We start from the raw sequence: 19,211 nt of genomic DNA on the forward strand, positions 1-19,211 counted from the left end.
AGGGAGAGGGCTGGGCTGGGGTACATGGGATAAACAAGATGGACATTACAGGGGATTTCAGGAGATAAATCAGAATTTGCTTTTTTTTTTTTCTTTTTTTTTTGTATACAAGATCGAGGCTCGTGAAAGAGCTAACATTAATCACACAAAAAGACAAACCGACACACAAAACACAAAAAACAAGGGGAGCGGTAGACAAGATGGGGAGAGAGGGGGAAGGACACAAAAGAGAGGGGGAAGAGGGGGAAGGACACAAACACAACATTTGAGAGCAGGGACATCGGGAGGACTTCGGGGGAGGTGGGAGAGGATTAAAACATATGAACACTGCAAGGACTCTGGGGTGAATTACCGGGGGTAGAAAAGATCAAGGTTTTCGATGGGGGAAGATAAGAGATGGTGGTGAACAGCTGTTTTAAAGACCTGGAGGGAGGAGTGGGATTGAAGGGAGTGGGGGAGTTTGTTCCAGAGGCGGGAGAAAAGGGGAATGAAAGAGTGAAGGTGAGCAGAGAGCCTAGACTTTGGCAGTTTAACCATAAGAGGGTTGCAGGCAGATCTTGTGCGACCTGAAGGAATATTGGGGGGACAGAGCACAGAGAGAGCTGGGGGAGCAAGGCCGGAGAGGAGTCGGTAGAAGACAGAAAGACCACCAACCTGCCTGCGGTGAGTGAGTGAAAGGCCCTCGGTGTTGACTACATCGCAGGAGATTCCAATGATTCTGAAGATATTGTGGATTTGGGGTGGATTAACGGAGGTAGAATGTTTCGGATTGGGGAAGATAAGAGATGGTGGTGAACAGCTGTTTTAAAGACCTGGAGGGAGGAGTGGGATTGAAGGGAGTGGGGGAGTTTGTTCCAGAGGCAGGAGAAAAGAGGAATGAAGGAGTGAAGGTGAGCAGAGAGTCTTGATTTTGGCAGTTTAACCATAAGAGGGTTGCAGGTGGATCTTGTGCGACCTGTAGGAATATTTGGGGGACAGAGCACAGAGAGACCTGGGGGAGCAAGCCCTTCCTCAGCAACCTTAGTGTGTTTAACTCGGGGGGGTCTTTAACCAGGGTTGTGTTTAATTAGGGTTGTGTTTAACTGGATGGGTGTTTAATTAGGGGTGTGTTTAATTAGGGGTGTGTTTAATTAGGGTTGTGTTTAACTGGAGGGGTGTTTAATTAGGGGTGTGTTTAATTAGGGGTGTGTTTAATTAGGGTTGTGTTTAATTATGGGTGTGTTTAATTAGGGGTGTGTTTAATTAGGGGTGTGTTTAATTAGGGGTGTGTTTAATTAGGGTTGTGTTTAACTGGAGGGGTGTTTAACGAGGGGTATGTTTAACTCGGGGTGTGTTTAATTAGGGGTGTGTTTAAATAGGGTTGTGTTTAACTGGATGGGTGTTTAACGAGGGGAGTGTTTAATTAGGGGTGTGTTTAATTAGGGGTGTGTTTAATTAGGGGTGTGTTTAATGACCACGATTCGTGCAGACCTGTTTGGCACTCCATTCAAAACCGTTGCTAAGGAACGGCTGGCTTGACTAGGGCTAGCTCATGGTTTTGTAACTGAACACTCCCCTGGTTTGGTGCCAACTTCTTTGTGACACCTGCAATATGTGAACGGAATGTCTTGGTGATTCGTCAACTTCAGCCAATGGCATTAAACATGGAACCAAAGTGGGCAAGGTTACTAGGTAGTGGGTAAGCAACTGTTCTCTGTAGCAACGCAAGGGCGTCACCAAAGAACATTGCCCCCCGCCCGGCCCCTTCGATCTGACCTAAGTTTGCAAGAGAGTGGGGCAAGAGGGGTGGGAGTAGGGGGAGAGGGGTCGGGGGTGGGTAGGAGAACAGTGAGGCAGGTACAGTACAGGAACACCACCAGGGTAATATTAAATATTTATTTATTTATGAGTGATGAAGTGAGTTGTAGGATGTGGAATGAACAAACATCAGCAACACATCATTTAATTTTTTGTCTTTATTCACCACTTGATTGGTTAATAAATCGACAAATAAGAAACATCAAAGACGTGTTTCCTTTTTTTTGCATGTTGACCATTGCACCACCAAATGACCAACCATCGATTGATTGATGATCAATTTTACAATCAGATTAAGACGTTAGCAATCGGTTCCCAAACTCTTACCAAGACCATTCATACGAAGGATTTCAAAAAGTTCTCAGAAACATTCTCATTTCTCTTGCCAATCAGATATATTAATTTAATAACAAACACAAAAAGTTGGCATGTTTTATTACAATTACTCATCTACCTCCTGCACATACTTATCTCCCCTCTTCAAACCATAGTATCGCTGTCCTTGCGTAGCGCCAGCCCAAACCATGTGTTCGGACACGCAATGTGCGGTCCACTCTCCTTTCGGGGTCACTGCAATCAGGCCGGCGGTGCCTCCAGTCCGACGCACCAAATGCTGCAGAGCTAGATCGGCTGCCTCAAATGGCTCCTTTCCTGCGAGACATTTCGAGCAAAATGTGATATGCCTCATGGTACAGTCATGTGATTATATCGTACATTCTGATTGGTTGTGATGTATTCATTGTGATGTCATTGTGATGTGATGTGATGCATTTAACAAGCAATCAAATCTCCCATCTCATGATCTTCATCCCCGTTTATCAAAGTTAACCTGAAGGCACTTTTATCTTCCGCCACACACCACAAACACAAACCTTCCCCCGCACACCACACACTCAAACGTACACCCAAACCCCACATCCTCAAACCTTCCGCCGCACCCCATCCTACAAATCCCCCATCCTGCACCACACCAATACTTCCCCGACCTGACAGATGCTCTAACCTGACAGATGTGTCAATTCAGGCCGTTGCTGATAAACCAGACATCATCAGTTTAACAGAATCCTTCCTCCCGCAGGACATCCCCGACCTCTTAGTGCCTCTTCCGGGTTATTGTCTCCTCCAATTTGATAGGCCTGAACCACGCCTTGGCGGCGGAGCTGCACCATACATCAACAACTCAATTTCTCACTGCCCTTGTACTGATCTCACACCTTCCAACCCCCAGGAGCATCTCTGGCTGCGACTTCCCCTCCGATCCCACCTCTTGTTCATCAGTCTGTTGTACCGTCCTCCAAACAGTGGTGACTCCATCTACGTACATCTCTCTCAGACAACATGGACCAACTTCTATCCACTCATCCCAACTCTCTCTTCCTCATATGTGGCGATTTTAATTGTCACCATGTAAACTGGCTGCGTGTTGGTACCTCTCTCACCAGCCATGGTGGCACTTCAGCAAAGATAAGACTCCATGGGACTAACTCGATCCATGAACCTTCCAGCCTGGATTTCTCCCAATGGCAAATCCTCCCTTCTGGAATTGATGACGACTTTCCTGCTAATGTCTCCCCTTCTTCCTCTTCTCCAATTGGTTCATCAACTCATGCTTGCGAAAGTGAACATCTCTGGCTATTCTCAGAGCTGCCTCAATGCTGGTGAGTCTGGCGTTTCACTCAAGGAGATTGGCAGGGACTAAAAACCGCCATCTCTCTTCAGGACTGGTTTCCCATAACTACTGTCCCTGATATTAACTCAGCCTGGAAATTCTTCCACAGAAATCTACTCTCTCTCATGCACGGATTCATCCCATCTCATCGTCAATTATCCTACCCTTATTCCCGCCCGTGGTAGACTGAATCCTGTGGCGAGGCAGTTGCTCTGAAACAACCTGCATTCTTATCCTGGAAGGCTAATCCGACCGAAGGCAATCTCAGTGCATTCCAAAAAGTCTACAACAAGTGCATGTCCACTCTCAGGTGAGCCAGAAAACAACATCCGTCCAACCTCAAGAATGAACTCCCTCCTCTAAAGCCTGGTGGGGCCTTGCCAAGTCTGTCTCTGGAGTATTCTCCCTTTCCACCCCTTCCCTCACATCAAAGAGCACGACAGCCGACTGCACTCACGAGAAGGCCGAAAACCTCAATTCTGTGTTTGCTTCAACATCCTGTATCCCCAACTCATCACTCTTGGTACCCATCCTTCCCTGTTGTACCCAACTGTTCCTGGATTCTGTCTTTTGCACCTGAGAAGGTGGAGAAGTTTATTTCAATCATCGACTCTGCAACTGGACCAGACGGCACCAGCTCACGTGTTCTAAAATCCTACTTTGGTGCTTTTGCATTCTCTTTCTCTGCCCTTTTCACCCTGTCATTTGCACTAAATCATCTCCAATTGTTTGGAAATCCGCCAACATCACTGCGTCACATAAAATTTGCAAACACTGATCCCCTCAACTCCAGACCTATCAGCTTACCTACAATCGCCAGCAAGGTAATGGAATCCATCATAGAAGTTGAAATGAAATCCTTCCTTTTCTCCAGCAACCCCACCTCTGATCATCAATTTGGATTCAGACCAGGTCACTCCAACTTGGACATGCTGGTTCTACTCTCCCAACAATGGATGGAGGCCCTCAATGTCAGACGTGAGATCAGGGCCGTCTCTCTGGACTGGATATCTCGTGCTTTTATTATAGTCTGGCATCCTGCCTTACTCTCCAAACTCTCTGCCAATGACATCGAAGGCCAACTCCACACATGGCTTCCCGGCTCCCTCTACCCACGCAGCCAACGTGCATCACTCAATGGAATCCTCTCCCTGTCAAGGCTGGAGTGCCATAAGGCAGTGTTCTGGGCCCAGTCCTTTTCCTGATCTTCATCAATGATTTATCTGACTCTCTGGAAAAATCCTCTTTATCTCTTTGCTGATGAGTCACAAGATGGTCAAACACTTGGAATACGTTTTTCAAACCTAACAAATCTCTTACTCTCACTATCTCTCTCTCTCTCTCTCTCTCTCTCTCTCTCTCTCTTTGAAAGGACCACCTGGGAAACCTGTCTATCTCTTGAGAAAATTCAGTCAATCAAACTCCTCGGTCTCACTATCATGGTCTTTCTTGGGCAAACCACATTTCTAAGTTGGCCTCCAAAGCCGGCCGCCAACTGGACATCCTCTATCGTACAAAGTCCTTCCTTGACACACCTGAACTCCTATCCACTACAAGGCCTTCATCCACAGTTTGAGAAGCACCGCTTTTCCTTCTGAGCTGGCTCCGCTGCCTGACATCTTGTTCAGCATGATGCTGTGGAAACCAAGGCCTTCAAGAACATTGGAATCTACTGCGCTGAAGCTGATTCTATGGGCCTATCACTTCACCATCGCAGACATGTCGGTTGTCCCTCTGTCTTATATCTACTCCTTTCTGGTCTTGCACCCTCTGCTATTTCTGGGCTTTGTCCCCATCCCAACAGCTCAGATTTCTGCAGAGCACACATGGTCCGCCATCAAACCCCTTCTTGTTAAACTCCAAAAATCCAGGTTCACTGCTCTCCTCCACTCATTTGTCCTCTTCTCTCTCTCTCTCCCGTGGACCCAACTTCCCAAGTCTGTTCAATCCCATTCCCTCCAGGTATTCAAGACAGCTGTTCACCACCACCTCTGATCATCCCCAATCCAAAACCATGATCTTTCCTACCCTCCCAACCTCACCCAAATCCCTCCTCCTTCCAAATTCCCAGTTTTCCCTCCTGTGAGTTCACTTTCTGTATCCATATTGTCCACCCCATGCATCCTCTACTGCCCCCATTCCTCCTCACACCCATTGTTTGTCCGCCTCCCTCTGTCTTCACCTTCAGCTCCACTGTTTCCCTCTCTCTACTATTCCTTTTGCGTCCTGTTACATCCTGACCCGTTCAGTGTAGTAGAACTAGCTCTTCCACGACCCTCGACTAGGTATACAAAACAGCAAGAGGTCCATATTGAGAGGTGTGTAAGCTACCAGGGGTGCGTAACTGAGTGTTCAAAGGTGCGTTTGGATTGGTGGTTCTAACCTTCACCAATCTCACATTTAATTTAACATTCATCCATAATGGTCTGATACTTTCAGAATCCGGTAAAAAAAAAAAGAGGTATATCTGTTAGCTGATTCACCATCCCTCATTTGCTCCCACTCACCTTGTTCCATGTGGAAAAGCATAAGTCGAGCCAAAACCACTTTCATTATAGCTTCTCCATCACCTGTTGAGCTCACTGCTCCCAATTCATTATCTGCATATCCACCAGAACCTGCACAAGACAGGACAAAATCAAACAAAGGGAGATGTTCGTAACATGCAAAACTATACATGGATACATGTGACACACACACACACACACACACACACACACACACACACACACACACACACACACACACACACACACACACACACACACCACACACACACACACACACACACACACACACACACACACAGAACTTCACATCAGAGAAACATCGCTGTTGACCAATAGGGGGGAAATGCTGCATGGTGGTGCTTGTTCGGAGCACATAGTGGGAGAAACCTTTTTTCTGCCCCAAACTCCAAACCCATGGAGTTTGTTCGTGTTCTATCCTCTAAATGCTGAGCATCAAGCAAGGAAGCAGCAAGTACCATTTTTAAAGTCTTTGGTACGACTAGGCCAAGGTCAGGTTCGAACCACCGACCTACCAGACTGAGAGCGGATGCTTCAAGCATAATGCCATCGTATGAATATCATAAGATTTGTCAAAGAGAGCTACCTTTTCCTTATCACATCTGGACAAAGTAATTAGCACGTGATGTCAGGTGAAACCAACCCAACCTACCAAAAAGGTATGATTTGCATTCATCTCACGAGAGAGTTCATAGAACACGATGCCCCACCCGGTGTTCCACAAGGAAGGTGCACACAGGAGGAGGCCACTCGGCCGATCATCCCTGCACCTCATCAACACCAGACTCATTTTATCCGTCAAAATGACGCAATTTCATTGGAGGAATGAGGGGAGGAATGTGAATGAGTCAATGTGGCATGCCCGGGGATATCCCAAGGGTGTCAAAATAAAATTGGGGAATATATATTCACTTAAATTATTGAAATGGAAAAAATAAAAAGCTATTGTACGCCGGCCCTTTCCTATGCCACCTCCAGGCGCTGCAAAACGTCATTGCCGGGCACCGAAAGGGGGCCCGGTAATGACGCGCGCTGAAAGGGAGTACTCAGTTTTCACTCCGGTTGTTTGTTTGTTTGTTTGTTTGTCCGGACGATATCTCAGCCATCCTTTGAGCTAGGAAGCTGAAATTTCGGCACAAGGGTGAGCAAGGGCTTTGTCAAAAACGCTATTTTTTTGTTTTTTAATTAATAAATTAATTGATTCGTTATTTAATTATTATCGATTTATTAAGTACTTATTTATTTTCTTTCTCATCTGGGCATTACCTCAGGCACCTTTTGAGCGAGGAAGCTGATATTTGAACACGACAATGACCAAGCGATGTGGCTATAAAGGATATTTTGATTTATTGATTAATCGATTAATTACTTACTGATTAATCAATTAATTATTTACTTTTTCCAATTAATGGCTTATTTAATGAATTTTCAAAAAGTTACAGCTTCGGATGAAGCACTGGTGGTTTAAGTATGCGATTAGCCAATTGATTAAGAAAATATTGTATGATAATTATTTGTCGATTTTAATTACGCAATTAATCAATCAATTACTGTGCACCTCTCCCTCCCAATACAGTCTCTATGAGCTGCACGGCGGTATCGCCAGGTGCCCCGGCAATGCCATGCTGGAGGATATTTATTTATTTGGTATGTGGGCGGTGTACTTTGAATGTATCTGTACTTGTTTCTTTTTTTTTGGAGGTGGGAGGGGCGGGGGGTGGTTCTTGGGTGAGAAGACGCACAACATCAACCACACACCACCATTTGACGAGACCCACACGGGCACGACACTCCTCACAGATGTACACAATCACCTATCCATACCCGAGCTACCTAAAAGTCCAGCGAATATCCCTATACCCTTCTATCTCCGATGCTTCTAGGTACCTATCTAATTCCAATTTATACTTATCTACTGTTTGTGCTGCTACTACTTTTCCAGGGAGACCATTCCGTGCATTAACTACTCTCGAAGTGAAAGACCCCTACCTCCCTCACTACTGTCTTAACTCCCCTCTTCTTTACTCCCAGACGATGGTCCCTGGTCCTATCACTGTCTATTGTGCTGAATAATTATTCTGCAATTATTTTATTTGTACTCTTCATTATCTTAAACATCTCCATCATATCCCCTCGTAACCACCTCCTTTCCAATCTAGAAAGACCTGTCTCCTTCAGCCGCTCCTCATAGCTGAGTCTAGCTAGGCCCGGAATCAATCTAGTAGCCTTAGTCTAGCTTAAGTCTTAAGTTTAATGCTGCTGAACTAGTCTTATACACTGAGTCTTCTTCACCCCGACGCTGTACCATCTCACGTGCCATGCCCTCTCATGCTATATAATATTCATCTGCCTTATAAAGCATGTCAGTTTGTTTGTGTGTTTGTCTGTCCCCCTTCATAAGGGAAGGTTTTAAAGGCCAATCTTTTAACACGAGTGTGTGTTCACTACGGTCTATTTTTGAGGATAAAACAAACTTGAAAAACATTTTCCATAAAAGAGTAATTACGTCTCTTTTATTGGAATTGTAGACGGTGGCTTGCAAACCGAGCCTCAAGGGCGGTGTACAGAAACGTTTTTTTAAATAACAAAAAATACAAGGTGCAGGGAGGTGGAATTTGCTGAACGTGATGTGCAACGCGTGCAGAGTAAAACGACTGTTCACTCACGTCCGTATGATGTACAATAAATAAAAATCAGCACACCTGACACTAGGCCGAGGCATCAGAATTCGGCATGCTCATGAGGCTGCACCGTCAAATAAACTGTTCCAACCCGCCATTTTGACATGCTTTATACTAGTTTTGTATAAAGGTCGAAAGAGGTTTACAGGCGTATAAATAAATTAATTCCGGATTATTCTGCAGTTTTTCCCAGAGTCTATGCATGAGTTGTTCATGCCTGTTGTTTGTGTCCATTACGATGCCCTCAAAAACAGTACGCTTCCTGTTTGGAGTGATTTTCAATTTTGTTTGACTGTCAGCGGGCAGAGAGTAAAGAAATTATCCCATTCCTCTTTGCGCATGCGCGGTCGGGATGAATTAAAAGCCAAAGTACTGTTAAACGGTAAACTTGTCTTCCAATTCATGTTCAAAATATAACATTCAATTTAAATAAGCTGTTTCACGATCATAAACTGATCAAATGGACAGACATGACCCAATTGCTTAACCCCGCTTTTCGCTTCGCGTGCGCGGGGTAAATACCGATTGACCAATCACGAGGTACAATAAGTGGAAATCCGCCAACTGGCTCAAGTCTGGCCTATCCGATGCATTTAAACAGGCAAATATGAAATGGTGGTCCAGCGTCATCGGAAAGACATTGGGAAAGAAGATCGTGTTGGTTATACCGATGCAAGGAACATCCCCGACACGACCGATCATCTTGTAGTTTTGACCTCCTGTGGAGGTGGCAGAGGCCACGTTTCCATTGCGATCTATTGCGACAGCTCCCACCGTTCCCTTTGACCTGCAGCAGACACACCGTTTCGTTTGTAGTGAAACAGGAAGTGACGGCAGTGATGGCACTTTCCCCAGGCCAAGTGTAACCATGTGTGTGTGTGTGTGTGTGCTCCATTACGAGCCTTAGATCTTGTAAAAATAAAAAATAAATAAAAATAAATTAAAAAAACCAACAAAATCTTCTTCATCAGATTAACTGCATCAGCACAAAACTAAAGTAGAACGGCACTCGGTAGAGAGCAGACTGCACCTCCCTCCGCCAGGCTGAACAGTTTACATTTTGAATCCACCGATAGGCCGGATTTGCATCCGGAGCTGAACCAAAATATAATCCGCTTGTTATTGTCACCCACCCAAATAATCCACCAAGTTTTGTCAAAATACATCCACAACCTCTTGAAATATCGTGCTACATGTCAGTTTTTGGCCCTAACACTCAATGGTTAAGAATCACTAAAAACATTTCAATTCTCATATCCAGATTCGAATATTCACCAAAATCTAATCAATTCGTCCTTCTCACACACACAACCTGTCCACCAAATGTCGTCCGCATCTGTTCACAACTGTTTGAAATATCGTGTTCACAGACAAACAGACAGACAGACAGACAAGGGTGAAAACAAAACCTCCGTCTCACAGACAGACAGACAAACAGACAGGGGTGAAAACAAAACCTCCGTCTCACAGACAGACAGACCAACAGACAGGGGTGAAAACAAAACCTCCGTCTCACAGACAGACAAACAGACAGACAGAAAGACAGGGGTGAAAACAAAACCTCCGTCTCACAGACAGACAGACAGACAGACAGACAGGGGTGAAAACAAAACCTCTGTCTCACAGACAGACAGACAAACATACAGACAGACAGACAGGGGTGAGAACATAACCTCCGTCTCACAGACAGACGGACAAGACAGACAGACAGGGGTGAAAACAAAACCTCCGTCTCACAGACAGACAGACAAACAGACAGACAGACAGACAGGGCTGAAAACAAAACCGTCTCACAGACAGACAGACAAACACAGACAGACAGGGGTGAAAACAAAACCTCCGTCTCACAAACAGACAGACAGACAGGGGTAAAAACAAAACCTCCATCTCACAGACAGACAAACAGACAGACAGGGGTGAAAACATAACCTCCATCTCACAGACAGACAGACAAACAGACAGACAAACAGACAGGGGAGAAAACAAAACCTCCATCTCACAGAAAGACAGACAAACAGACAGACAGACAGGGGTGAAAACAAAACCTCCATCTCACAGACAAACATACAGACAGACAGGGGTGAAAACAAAACCTCCGTCTCACAGACAGACAGACAAACAGACAGACAGACAGGGGTGAAAAGAAAACCTCCGTCTCACAGACAGACAGACAAACAGACAGACAGACAGACAAACAGGGGTGAAAACAAAACCTCCGTCTCACAGACAGACAAACAGACAGACAGGGGTGAAAACAAAACCTCCGTCTCACAGAAAGACAGACAAACAGACAGACAGACAGGGGTGAAAACAAAACCTCCATCTCACAGACAGACATACAGACAGACAGGGGTGAAAACAAAACCTCCGTCTCACAGACAAGCAGACAAATAGACAGACAGGGGTGAAAACAAAACCTCCGTCCTCCACCGATGGTGGAAGTAACTCGAGACAGAACGTCCATCAAAAGCAAGTAAAATAACATCACTCGTTATGTTATATCGTGGGTACACAAGGCCAAGGGATTGACAAGGCCAATAGTGGGGCAGATATGTGCTGCAATTGTTCACTTTCTGTTAAAAGCACCAAATTTGGCATGAGGACTGTTTTCAAGGGGTTAATAAAAATTAGATATAATGCCATCACCGAAATTCACGTTAAGTGTCATTAAGAGGATGTTTTCAAAATGGCGGCCATTTTTGAACCGGAAGTGAAATTGACTCTCGTCAGAAAATCTCTAAATATTTATAACTTGGCCGAAAAAAGGTGAAACGCGGTCTTCTTGCCCTTCCCAAAGAAACAAGACAGTGTCACATCCCGTGAATTGCATGGAAAGCAGGAAGGGCACGTGCAACGTTGGTATTTAGCACTTCGGCGATCTCATGGGCTGCGAGGTAGCGCAGATGTGTCCCAGTACCAAATGCCACCCCAGAGTTCGATGCCTTGGCCTGCTCACTCCTGCAGCTTCTGTACCAGAGACACTGCCAGTACCAGGACATCGGTGTCAACAGTGTGCATAATGATTCTGGTGAAGCCACATTGGACAGCATCTGCTGCATGCAGAAACATCCTTGTGTCGGCTTCTTCGTGCGTGCAAGGGGCTAGGCTGGAGGTGTCGTTGCGTGGAAGACTGCTAAGTATTTGTCTGCCATGTGATGACCTGAGTCCTGAGATGACCTGAGTCATCAAACAGATGACCTGTTTCTGATGACCTGAGTCAATCGATGTAACACATAGCGCAAGAGACTTAAACAACTGCCGCTTGTTCTGATCTACACGAAGGAACTCTTTCCAATTTCTTGGAAGCTGGTTGTCTGGTGCGACGTGTTGCCTTACTCCTGATCTGCGTTTACTTCGAGTTGTGGCTTTTAGGCTGTCGTCGGTGTATTCATCCCACACAATATCAATACGTTTGACATGACGAAGCTGAGCGGTCACATAGGGGACAAACGTGGCTGAAGCATATCCAGAGAACGTTCTCTCAGTTCCTGTAGGTTTCACCATGTTGACCAATGCTGCTCCGTCCATAATCATGACACCGCTATTGGCTGGGGTAGCATTCGGAGGGGTGGTAAGAGCCTGAAGACAATTGGCTAGCTCTGATTTCTGTCGAGGTAGATGCAGATTTCCTTCGTCAGATAATGATGGCGGACATCCTTGGTTTTCATGTCTGAAAAATTCATCCAAGTCGCCATTTGTTGTTTCACATGCTATGAAGAGCCGAGAGAACAGGGAACACTCGCTTTTCATAGAGGAAAGCTGCTGATTAGCCTTGGAAGTCTTCTTCTGGGAAGGAGTCGCAAAGAAGCTGAGCTTGTTTCTCGTAATGGGGTCAGCTAGCGGTTTCTTCCGCTCTACTAAGCGCTCTGAGATGAATGCCTCACACTGCTTCTTACCAACATCCTCTATCTGTCGCATCCTCGATATTCCGGCCTCGTCTGCTACTACCTTGGTAACCAAGACGATCACGTCGGTGCTTTCCTCTTAAAAAGTGTTACCCAATTCTTCAAAAACTTGCACAAGAGATTTGACATCTTGGTGGAATGCTGCTAAGTAACTTTTCTGTGCTTCATGGTGGTAGTTTGCCTCGTGACTTGCCTCAGGAGCCATACCCGCTTCAAAGTTGTTGACGAGCCGTGCCATCTCAGGGCCGGATAGCATCCATCTGCGAAGAGCGCTGGGGTTTTCAGTCAGGCCCACGGCCCATCAATCACACTTGACCATCGCGTTGTTCTGCTCGTGCGCCTGATCGATGGCAATTGCCGAAAATCTTCTGGGGGTTTTGTTGATGGTGAACAAGCCCTGCTTGAATGCCTCTGCTACTTCTGGTGCTTTCTTATCCAGTGCGCGCATATCGTGTACATGTATAGGAAGCCAACATGCATAGTTTGGGTGGTTCAGAGCAAAAAACCATGGCAGCATATTGTAAACCACATCCACGTACATGTCAAAGTCAGCCTGGCGAAGAGACTTTAGGAAAACAAGGAGAAGAAGCACCAGTTGTAGCGCTGTGTGCCAGTACTGGAACTGCGGCACTGTCGACCTCTGCTGAGCGCACCACACATCAAAGAGAAGGGCGCCATCAACCATTCCACCCACGTACCTCTGGTACACTCTCTGAAGCAGAATAAATAACGAGCACACCGTTACTTGATGGGCCCTTCGGGTGCGCGTCACGCTTGTGGCCTTGAGAAATGATAGGCTCACTTCCGGTCAAGTTGGCGGCCATTTTGAAAATCGCCCAAAAACTCCATTTGACGGGAAATTTTGAGATGGCACTATATCAGATATTTACCACAACAACTAGTTCTAACATTCCTGAAAATTTGGTGCTTTTAACATAAAGTGAACAATTTAGGCAAAAATCTGCACATATCTGCCCCACTACAAGGGATTGGCATAATCACCAGTTGTCAGTTTAAGGGAGTTGCGGGGAATTGGTGCAGGTACGATGAGCCAAATGGCCTTCTCCCGTGTCTCAACTTTCTTGCATTTCATTGTATGAATGTGGCAGATCAGCAGGACTGGAAACCTGTTCGAACTTGAACTTGAGCCGAAACGTTAAGGCCCAAATAATTACAGGCCTAGTGCCGAATACCATTGACAAAAAAAAATGTATAGTTCATCGCGAGCTTGGGTTTAGCCAGTACATGGCACGTGACACAATTCCCTCGATATGTATTTGTTATTTTTTAGCAAAAAGTCAATTTACCAGCTGAACCTCTCCCTTGGATGAATTAATTGGATTTACAAGTTCAATAAGGAAGTTAAAACACAGGAAGAACCATTTGGCCCGTTACATCATTGTCTTACACACCCTGTGACAAGGACGAAATGATTCGATTTTGGTGAACATCTGGATTCTGATCCGGTTACTAGAATTTTTAAGTGATTCTTCACCATTGGAAGATCGGGCCAAAAACGATACATAGCAGGATATCTCAAAAAGCTATGGACGGATTTGGACGAAACTTGGTGGACCGGTTGGGTGTCTGACGAGGACATATAGATTCGATTTTGGTGAAGATCTGGATTCTGATCCGGTTACTAGAATTTTTCAGTGATTCTTCACCATTGGGAGATCGGGCCAAAAACGATACATAGCAGGATATCTCAAAAAGCTATGGACGGATTTGGACGAAACTTGGTGGACCGGTTGGGTGTCTGACAAGGACAAATAGATTCGATTTTGGTGAAGATCTGAATATGGATTAGGATATGAGAATTATTTAATTTTTAAGTGATTCTTCACCATTGGAAGACAGGGCCAAAAACTATACATAGCAGGATATCTCAAAAAGTTATGGACTGATTTGGACGAAACTTGGACAGGATGTGTGTGAGACAAGGAAAAATCGATTCAATTTTGGTGAAGATCCGGATCCAGCTAGTATAATTTTTTAAATGATTCTTCACCATTGAGTGATATAGCCAACCAGGTGGAGGTATGCTCTCTACTGAGTGCCGTTCTAGTTTACATAGTGTCCGTGCTGCCGGAGCAGCGTCGTGGCCAGGGTTATGTCGGGTGGTTTGTTATTGCTTTCCCAGCAGTCAAGGATGAAACTTGTAGAAATTTGTCCACTATGCCAGCGATAACTCACGTAACTATTTGTGCTGAACACCGTGGGATCTTTATCGTCCAGCAAATAATTCCGGCAGACGGGACGCCCAGTTTAACGTCCAGCCATGGGACGGCACACACATTGAGGCCTCATCCTGGATGTGAAACACCAGGATGACAGATTGTACCTGGGCCAGGATTCTAACCTAGGCCAAACAGCTTAGAGGAGAGTAAGCATAGCTCTAGGTCCAGGGGTTCCTTGGTTCCCTTGGCTTCCAGAGCACATCCTCAGCACCCCCCCTCCCTTTCGCAAGGGTCGAGCGGCGGAGCGCGTGTAAGTAGGCTAGGGGGATCTGGGGGCATGCCCCCCATAAAAATTTTGATTTCTAGATGCTCTGTGGTGCATTCTGAGAGGTGATTTTTCCTTTAATTTGCTATTTTGTTTGTATGAGAATTGGTAAATTATTACACAGAAAATGAGGAATTCCAAGTAGCCAACATGAACATTTAGTTCCATAGTTTTTTTCTGTTCCTTCCTGGCTCCCAACTACATCGTTTTTGGAAGAAGCAAACAAAGCAACGTCGCTCGAATGATGCATGTTTGATATGAGATTTTAATATTATCAGTAGCAACACTATGGACAGCATAAAATAGAACTGCCACACAAGAAAACAGTATGAAAAGGTTCCAAGTCAAGAATATGTGAAAACTCAAAACCTCTGTTGTGTCTGTATTTAACGCAGTGTGTTATAATCTCACAAAAAGAAACTCAATTCGACAACAACTCAGGTAATCAAAACTAAGGACGCGGTGCATGCGCCGTAAAAGTGAATTAAAAACTCAGTGCGATGGCTGAAATTGCATTTTAGCTACCAATTGGGGTATCCGTGGTTGAGTCACAGTCAGGGCACAGCGGAGGTCATCTTCCACGTGGAGCCGATTATGCTGTTTCGATTTGATATTCAACAGAGTGGAAACACCCGCTTCGCAGAGATAGGTAGACGAGAATGGCAGAAGCACCCGGATAGCTATCTGGCTGATATTAGGGTAGCGACCCATTCCCACCCAAAACTCCGTCAAGCTCTTCTCTTCGAATGTGTCTTTGGCAAATGAATCGTTTCGGAGATCCAGGAATTCATCTTGCATTGCCTCCGGCATGCTCTCCACGCAAAGGTTGACGGAAAAAGGATTCCTCACAATTTTTGCCTCATTGTCGTCTAAATCAGGAAAATACTTATGAAATTCTAGCTCCAGTGACTGCAGATGCTCAAGAATGTCATTTTTCAGTACGGGATCAAGCTCTTTTCCAATGCTGTCTTGCAATTCAGACATTCTTTCGAACATAGCAATGTTTCCTGTGTTCACTTTCCTGTGCCAGTTTTGGAGCTTGGCAACAAATCCTCTGAGATGATCGTGGAAAAGAATAATATTAGTCGCTCTTCCTTGGAGCTTGAGGTTCAGCTGGTCTGCTGCTCGAAAATGTCAGCAAGATAAGCAAGTCGTTCGTTCCACAATTATTCGTCGTAATGCTGCAGGAGGTCATGTTTCCCTTGAAGATTCAAGAAATGTTTGACTTCCACACGAAGTTCAAAGACGCGGTTCAGAACATTCCCTTTCGAAAGCCAGCGTACAGCAGTATAGTACAGTAACGTTTCATGTTCCGCGTTCATGTCTTTGCACAGCTCCTTGAACATTCGGGTGTTGAGAGCCCCTACCTTGATGTAGTTGACAATCTTGATTACGACATCAAGAACTTTCTTCAATGAGAGAGGGAGAGTCTTACAAGGCAGGGCGTAGCGATGAATCATACAGTGGGTTCCTTTCACTTGTGCTGCCAGCATCTTCACTTTTGCTTGGAATCTGGATTTGGAACCAAGCATGGCAGGAGCACCGTCAGTACAGACACCACATACATTCTCCCACTGAATTCCTCCCGCATCGAAAAACAACTTCATTTTTTTCCATGCCGTCGTTAGCTTTTGTCGTTGTTCCCAGGGCACTGCAAAACAAGCATTCTTCCTTGATACCATCTCCCTTGACATAGCGAACGAATGCTAGTAGCTGGGAGCAGGAACTAACATCGGTCGATTCATCAAGTTGAAAAGAAAACGAGCTGAAAGGCGCCGCCTTAATCTCATTGATGATCTGTTGTTTCACATCTTCCGACATGTCACGGATACGACGCTGCACTGTGTTATTCGATAAAGACACCTGTTCGACTTTGCGAGCCTCTGCCTTGCCGAGAACCCATTCGACAATGAGGAGGGTACAAGGCTTGATGAATGTCTCCCCAACCGAGTGGGGCTTTTTCTTCTTTGCAATTTCAAGAGAAACTTCATAAGAAGCCTGGAGAGTTGCTACATTTTGTTGTTGAAAAGCTCCTCCCTCATCCAACTTCTGTCGCTTTAAATTTCTTTCATGCCGCTTGAAAAATTCGGGATTCTGCTTTGCATGTTGTGCGTGATTCGTCTCAATGTGCAACTTCAACTTGGATGGCCTCATGGATTCAGCACTCAAAACCTTGTGACACAGCACACATTGTGGTTTCTCTTGGCCAGACACGGTAATGGACGTGAATCCAAGCTTTATGTATTCGTCAAGATACTTTCTTTTTTTACTCCCAGAAGCCATAACGTCAAATCTGCAAAAGGGGGGGAAAAAAAACAATATCAAAGTCAAAATAATATATATAAAAAACAAAAAAACCAATATTTAATTTTTAGTATGGTTCAAATTACCCCATGGCCCCCCGAGAAATACACCATGGCCTCCCAGGGGAACCACGGCTCTAGGATGTGAAACACCAGGATGACAGATTGTACCCGGGCCAGGATTCTAACCGAGGCCAGACAGCTTAGAGGCGTGTCAGCGTACCTCTAGGATGTGAAACACCAGGATGACAGATTGTACCTGGGCCCGGATTCTAACCTAGGCCAGACAGCTTAGAGGAGAGTAAGCGTACCTCTACGATGTGAAACACCAGGATGACAGATTGTACCTGGGTCAGGATTCTAACCTAGGCCAGACACCTTAGAGGAGAGTAAGCGTACCTCTGGGATGTGAAACACCAGGATAACAGATTGTACCTGGGTCAGGATTCTAACCTAGGCCAGACACCTTCGAAGAGAGTAAGCGTACCTCTGGGATATCCTGCCAGCCCTCTTAAATCCAAACAATCCTAAAATCCATAATCGCTTTGACTTTTCATAAAATTGGTCCAAAAAGGTGCAAGACCTGAAATGATTTTGGGATTGGAAAATGCAGACTGTGAAGGTGAGCAGGTATAAATAACAGGTGATGCGACATGTGCTGTACTACGCACCCCTCATCTGGCACAGCAGGGTTTGCTTGTCCACGTCTCTTCTCCCATAGATTCTTCCTGTACTCGGTGATCAGCTGAGCCGTGGGCACGGTCGGGATGCCCATGGCGTGGGCAAACTTGTGTGCCCCGCTCTCTGACAAGAGCACGTGTCCAGTCTGTGGGAAGGCAGGGAAAGAGTAACGAGGGGAAAATCAATGCAAGAAAATAGATTTTCATTGTAACAAGAAGATTTACTTGTTGTGTCCAATAACATTGGCCCAGTCACTGTTCCGCTGCCAGTTTGTTGCCTTTTTACCCTCCAACACCTCGCTCTTCCATGAGCCTCGACCTTGTGTAAAGAAATTGTATAAAGCTGAGCCAAGGAGCAATAATGTCCACTTTGTCACATCGGCTTCAATTTGGTGCAATAGGTCAAAAAAAAGGAAGAAAGATGTCCTCCTCAGGGAAATAGCAGAGAAATGGAATGAATGGACAAAAATGGGGAAAATGGCGACGGGAAAGGGCAAGCTTCAGTGGAAGTCACTTCTTGCCCCAGCATTCATTTCCCTTGAGGGGGGGTCTTCCAGGTAACGCCACGTCATATTATGAGGCCTTGCTGTAGGCATGTTTGGGGTAGGTCTTGGGTCGACACATAAAGTCCAACAGTCATTACCTCCGCCACCAAAGGTTTGTCCGTCTGTCTGTCCGTTTGTGAACAAATTATCTCAAAAAGTTGTGGGCAGATTCGGACGGAATTTGGCAGAGCGTATGTGATGAGGGCGAAATGATTAGATTTTGGTGAAGATCCGGATTCGGATCCGGCTACTAGAATTTTAAAAGTGATTCTTCACCATTGGGAGATCGGGCCAAAAACGATACATAGCAGGATTTCTCAAAAAGTTGTGGGCGGATTCGGACGAAACTTGGTGGACAGGTTGTGTGTGTGACAAGAACGATTCGATTCGATTTTGGTAAAGATATGAATATGGATTCGGATATGACAATTATTTAATTTTTTAAGTGATTCTTCACCATTGGGAGATCGGGCCAAAAACGATACATAGCAGGATATCTCGAAAAAGCGACAAACACGAAATCTGTGCATCGGACACCTTACTGCGTCCGTTGTGTTCACAGGGTTATCGTTGAACAAAGTTATAACCCACCCGACCC

General features: G+C 45.3%; 1 protein-coding gene across 3 annotated transcripts in view; it reads right to left on the reverse strand.

The window, feature by feature from the left end:
- Positions 1-1,940: 1,940 nt before the first annotated feature.
- Positions 1,941-19,211, reverse strand: part of ASRGL1 (asparaginase and isoaspartyl peptidase 1) — a 122,026-nt gene continuing 104,755 nt past the window's right edge. For all 3 annotated transcript variants that reach the window (XM_068116709.2, XM_068116710.2, XM_078778463.1), the window contains exons 4-7: positions 18,060-18,214; positions 9,344-9,462; positions 5,974-6,084; positions 1,941-2,448 (exon numbers count right to left, since the gene is read on the reverse strand). In XM_068116709.2, the coding sequence (XP_067972810.1) occupies positions 2,240-2,448; positions 5,974-6,084; positions 9,344-9,462; positions 18,060-18,214 (594 nt within the window). In that variant the 3' untranslated portion in view covers positions 1,941-2,239. The remainder of the gene's footprint in view (positions 2,449-5,973; positions 6,085-9,343; positions 9,463-18,059; positions 18,215-19,211) is intronic.

The sequence above is a fragment of the Myxine glutinosa genome, chromosome 5 (genome assembly GCF_964187855.1).
Source record: "Myxine glutinosa chromosome 5, kmMyxGlut1.1, whole genome shotgun sequence".
In the NCBI taxonomy this organism is placed as follows: Eukaryota; Metazoa; Chordata; class Myxini; order Myxiniformes; family Myxinidae; genus Myxine; species Myxine glutinosa.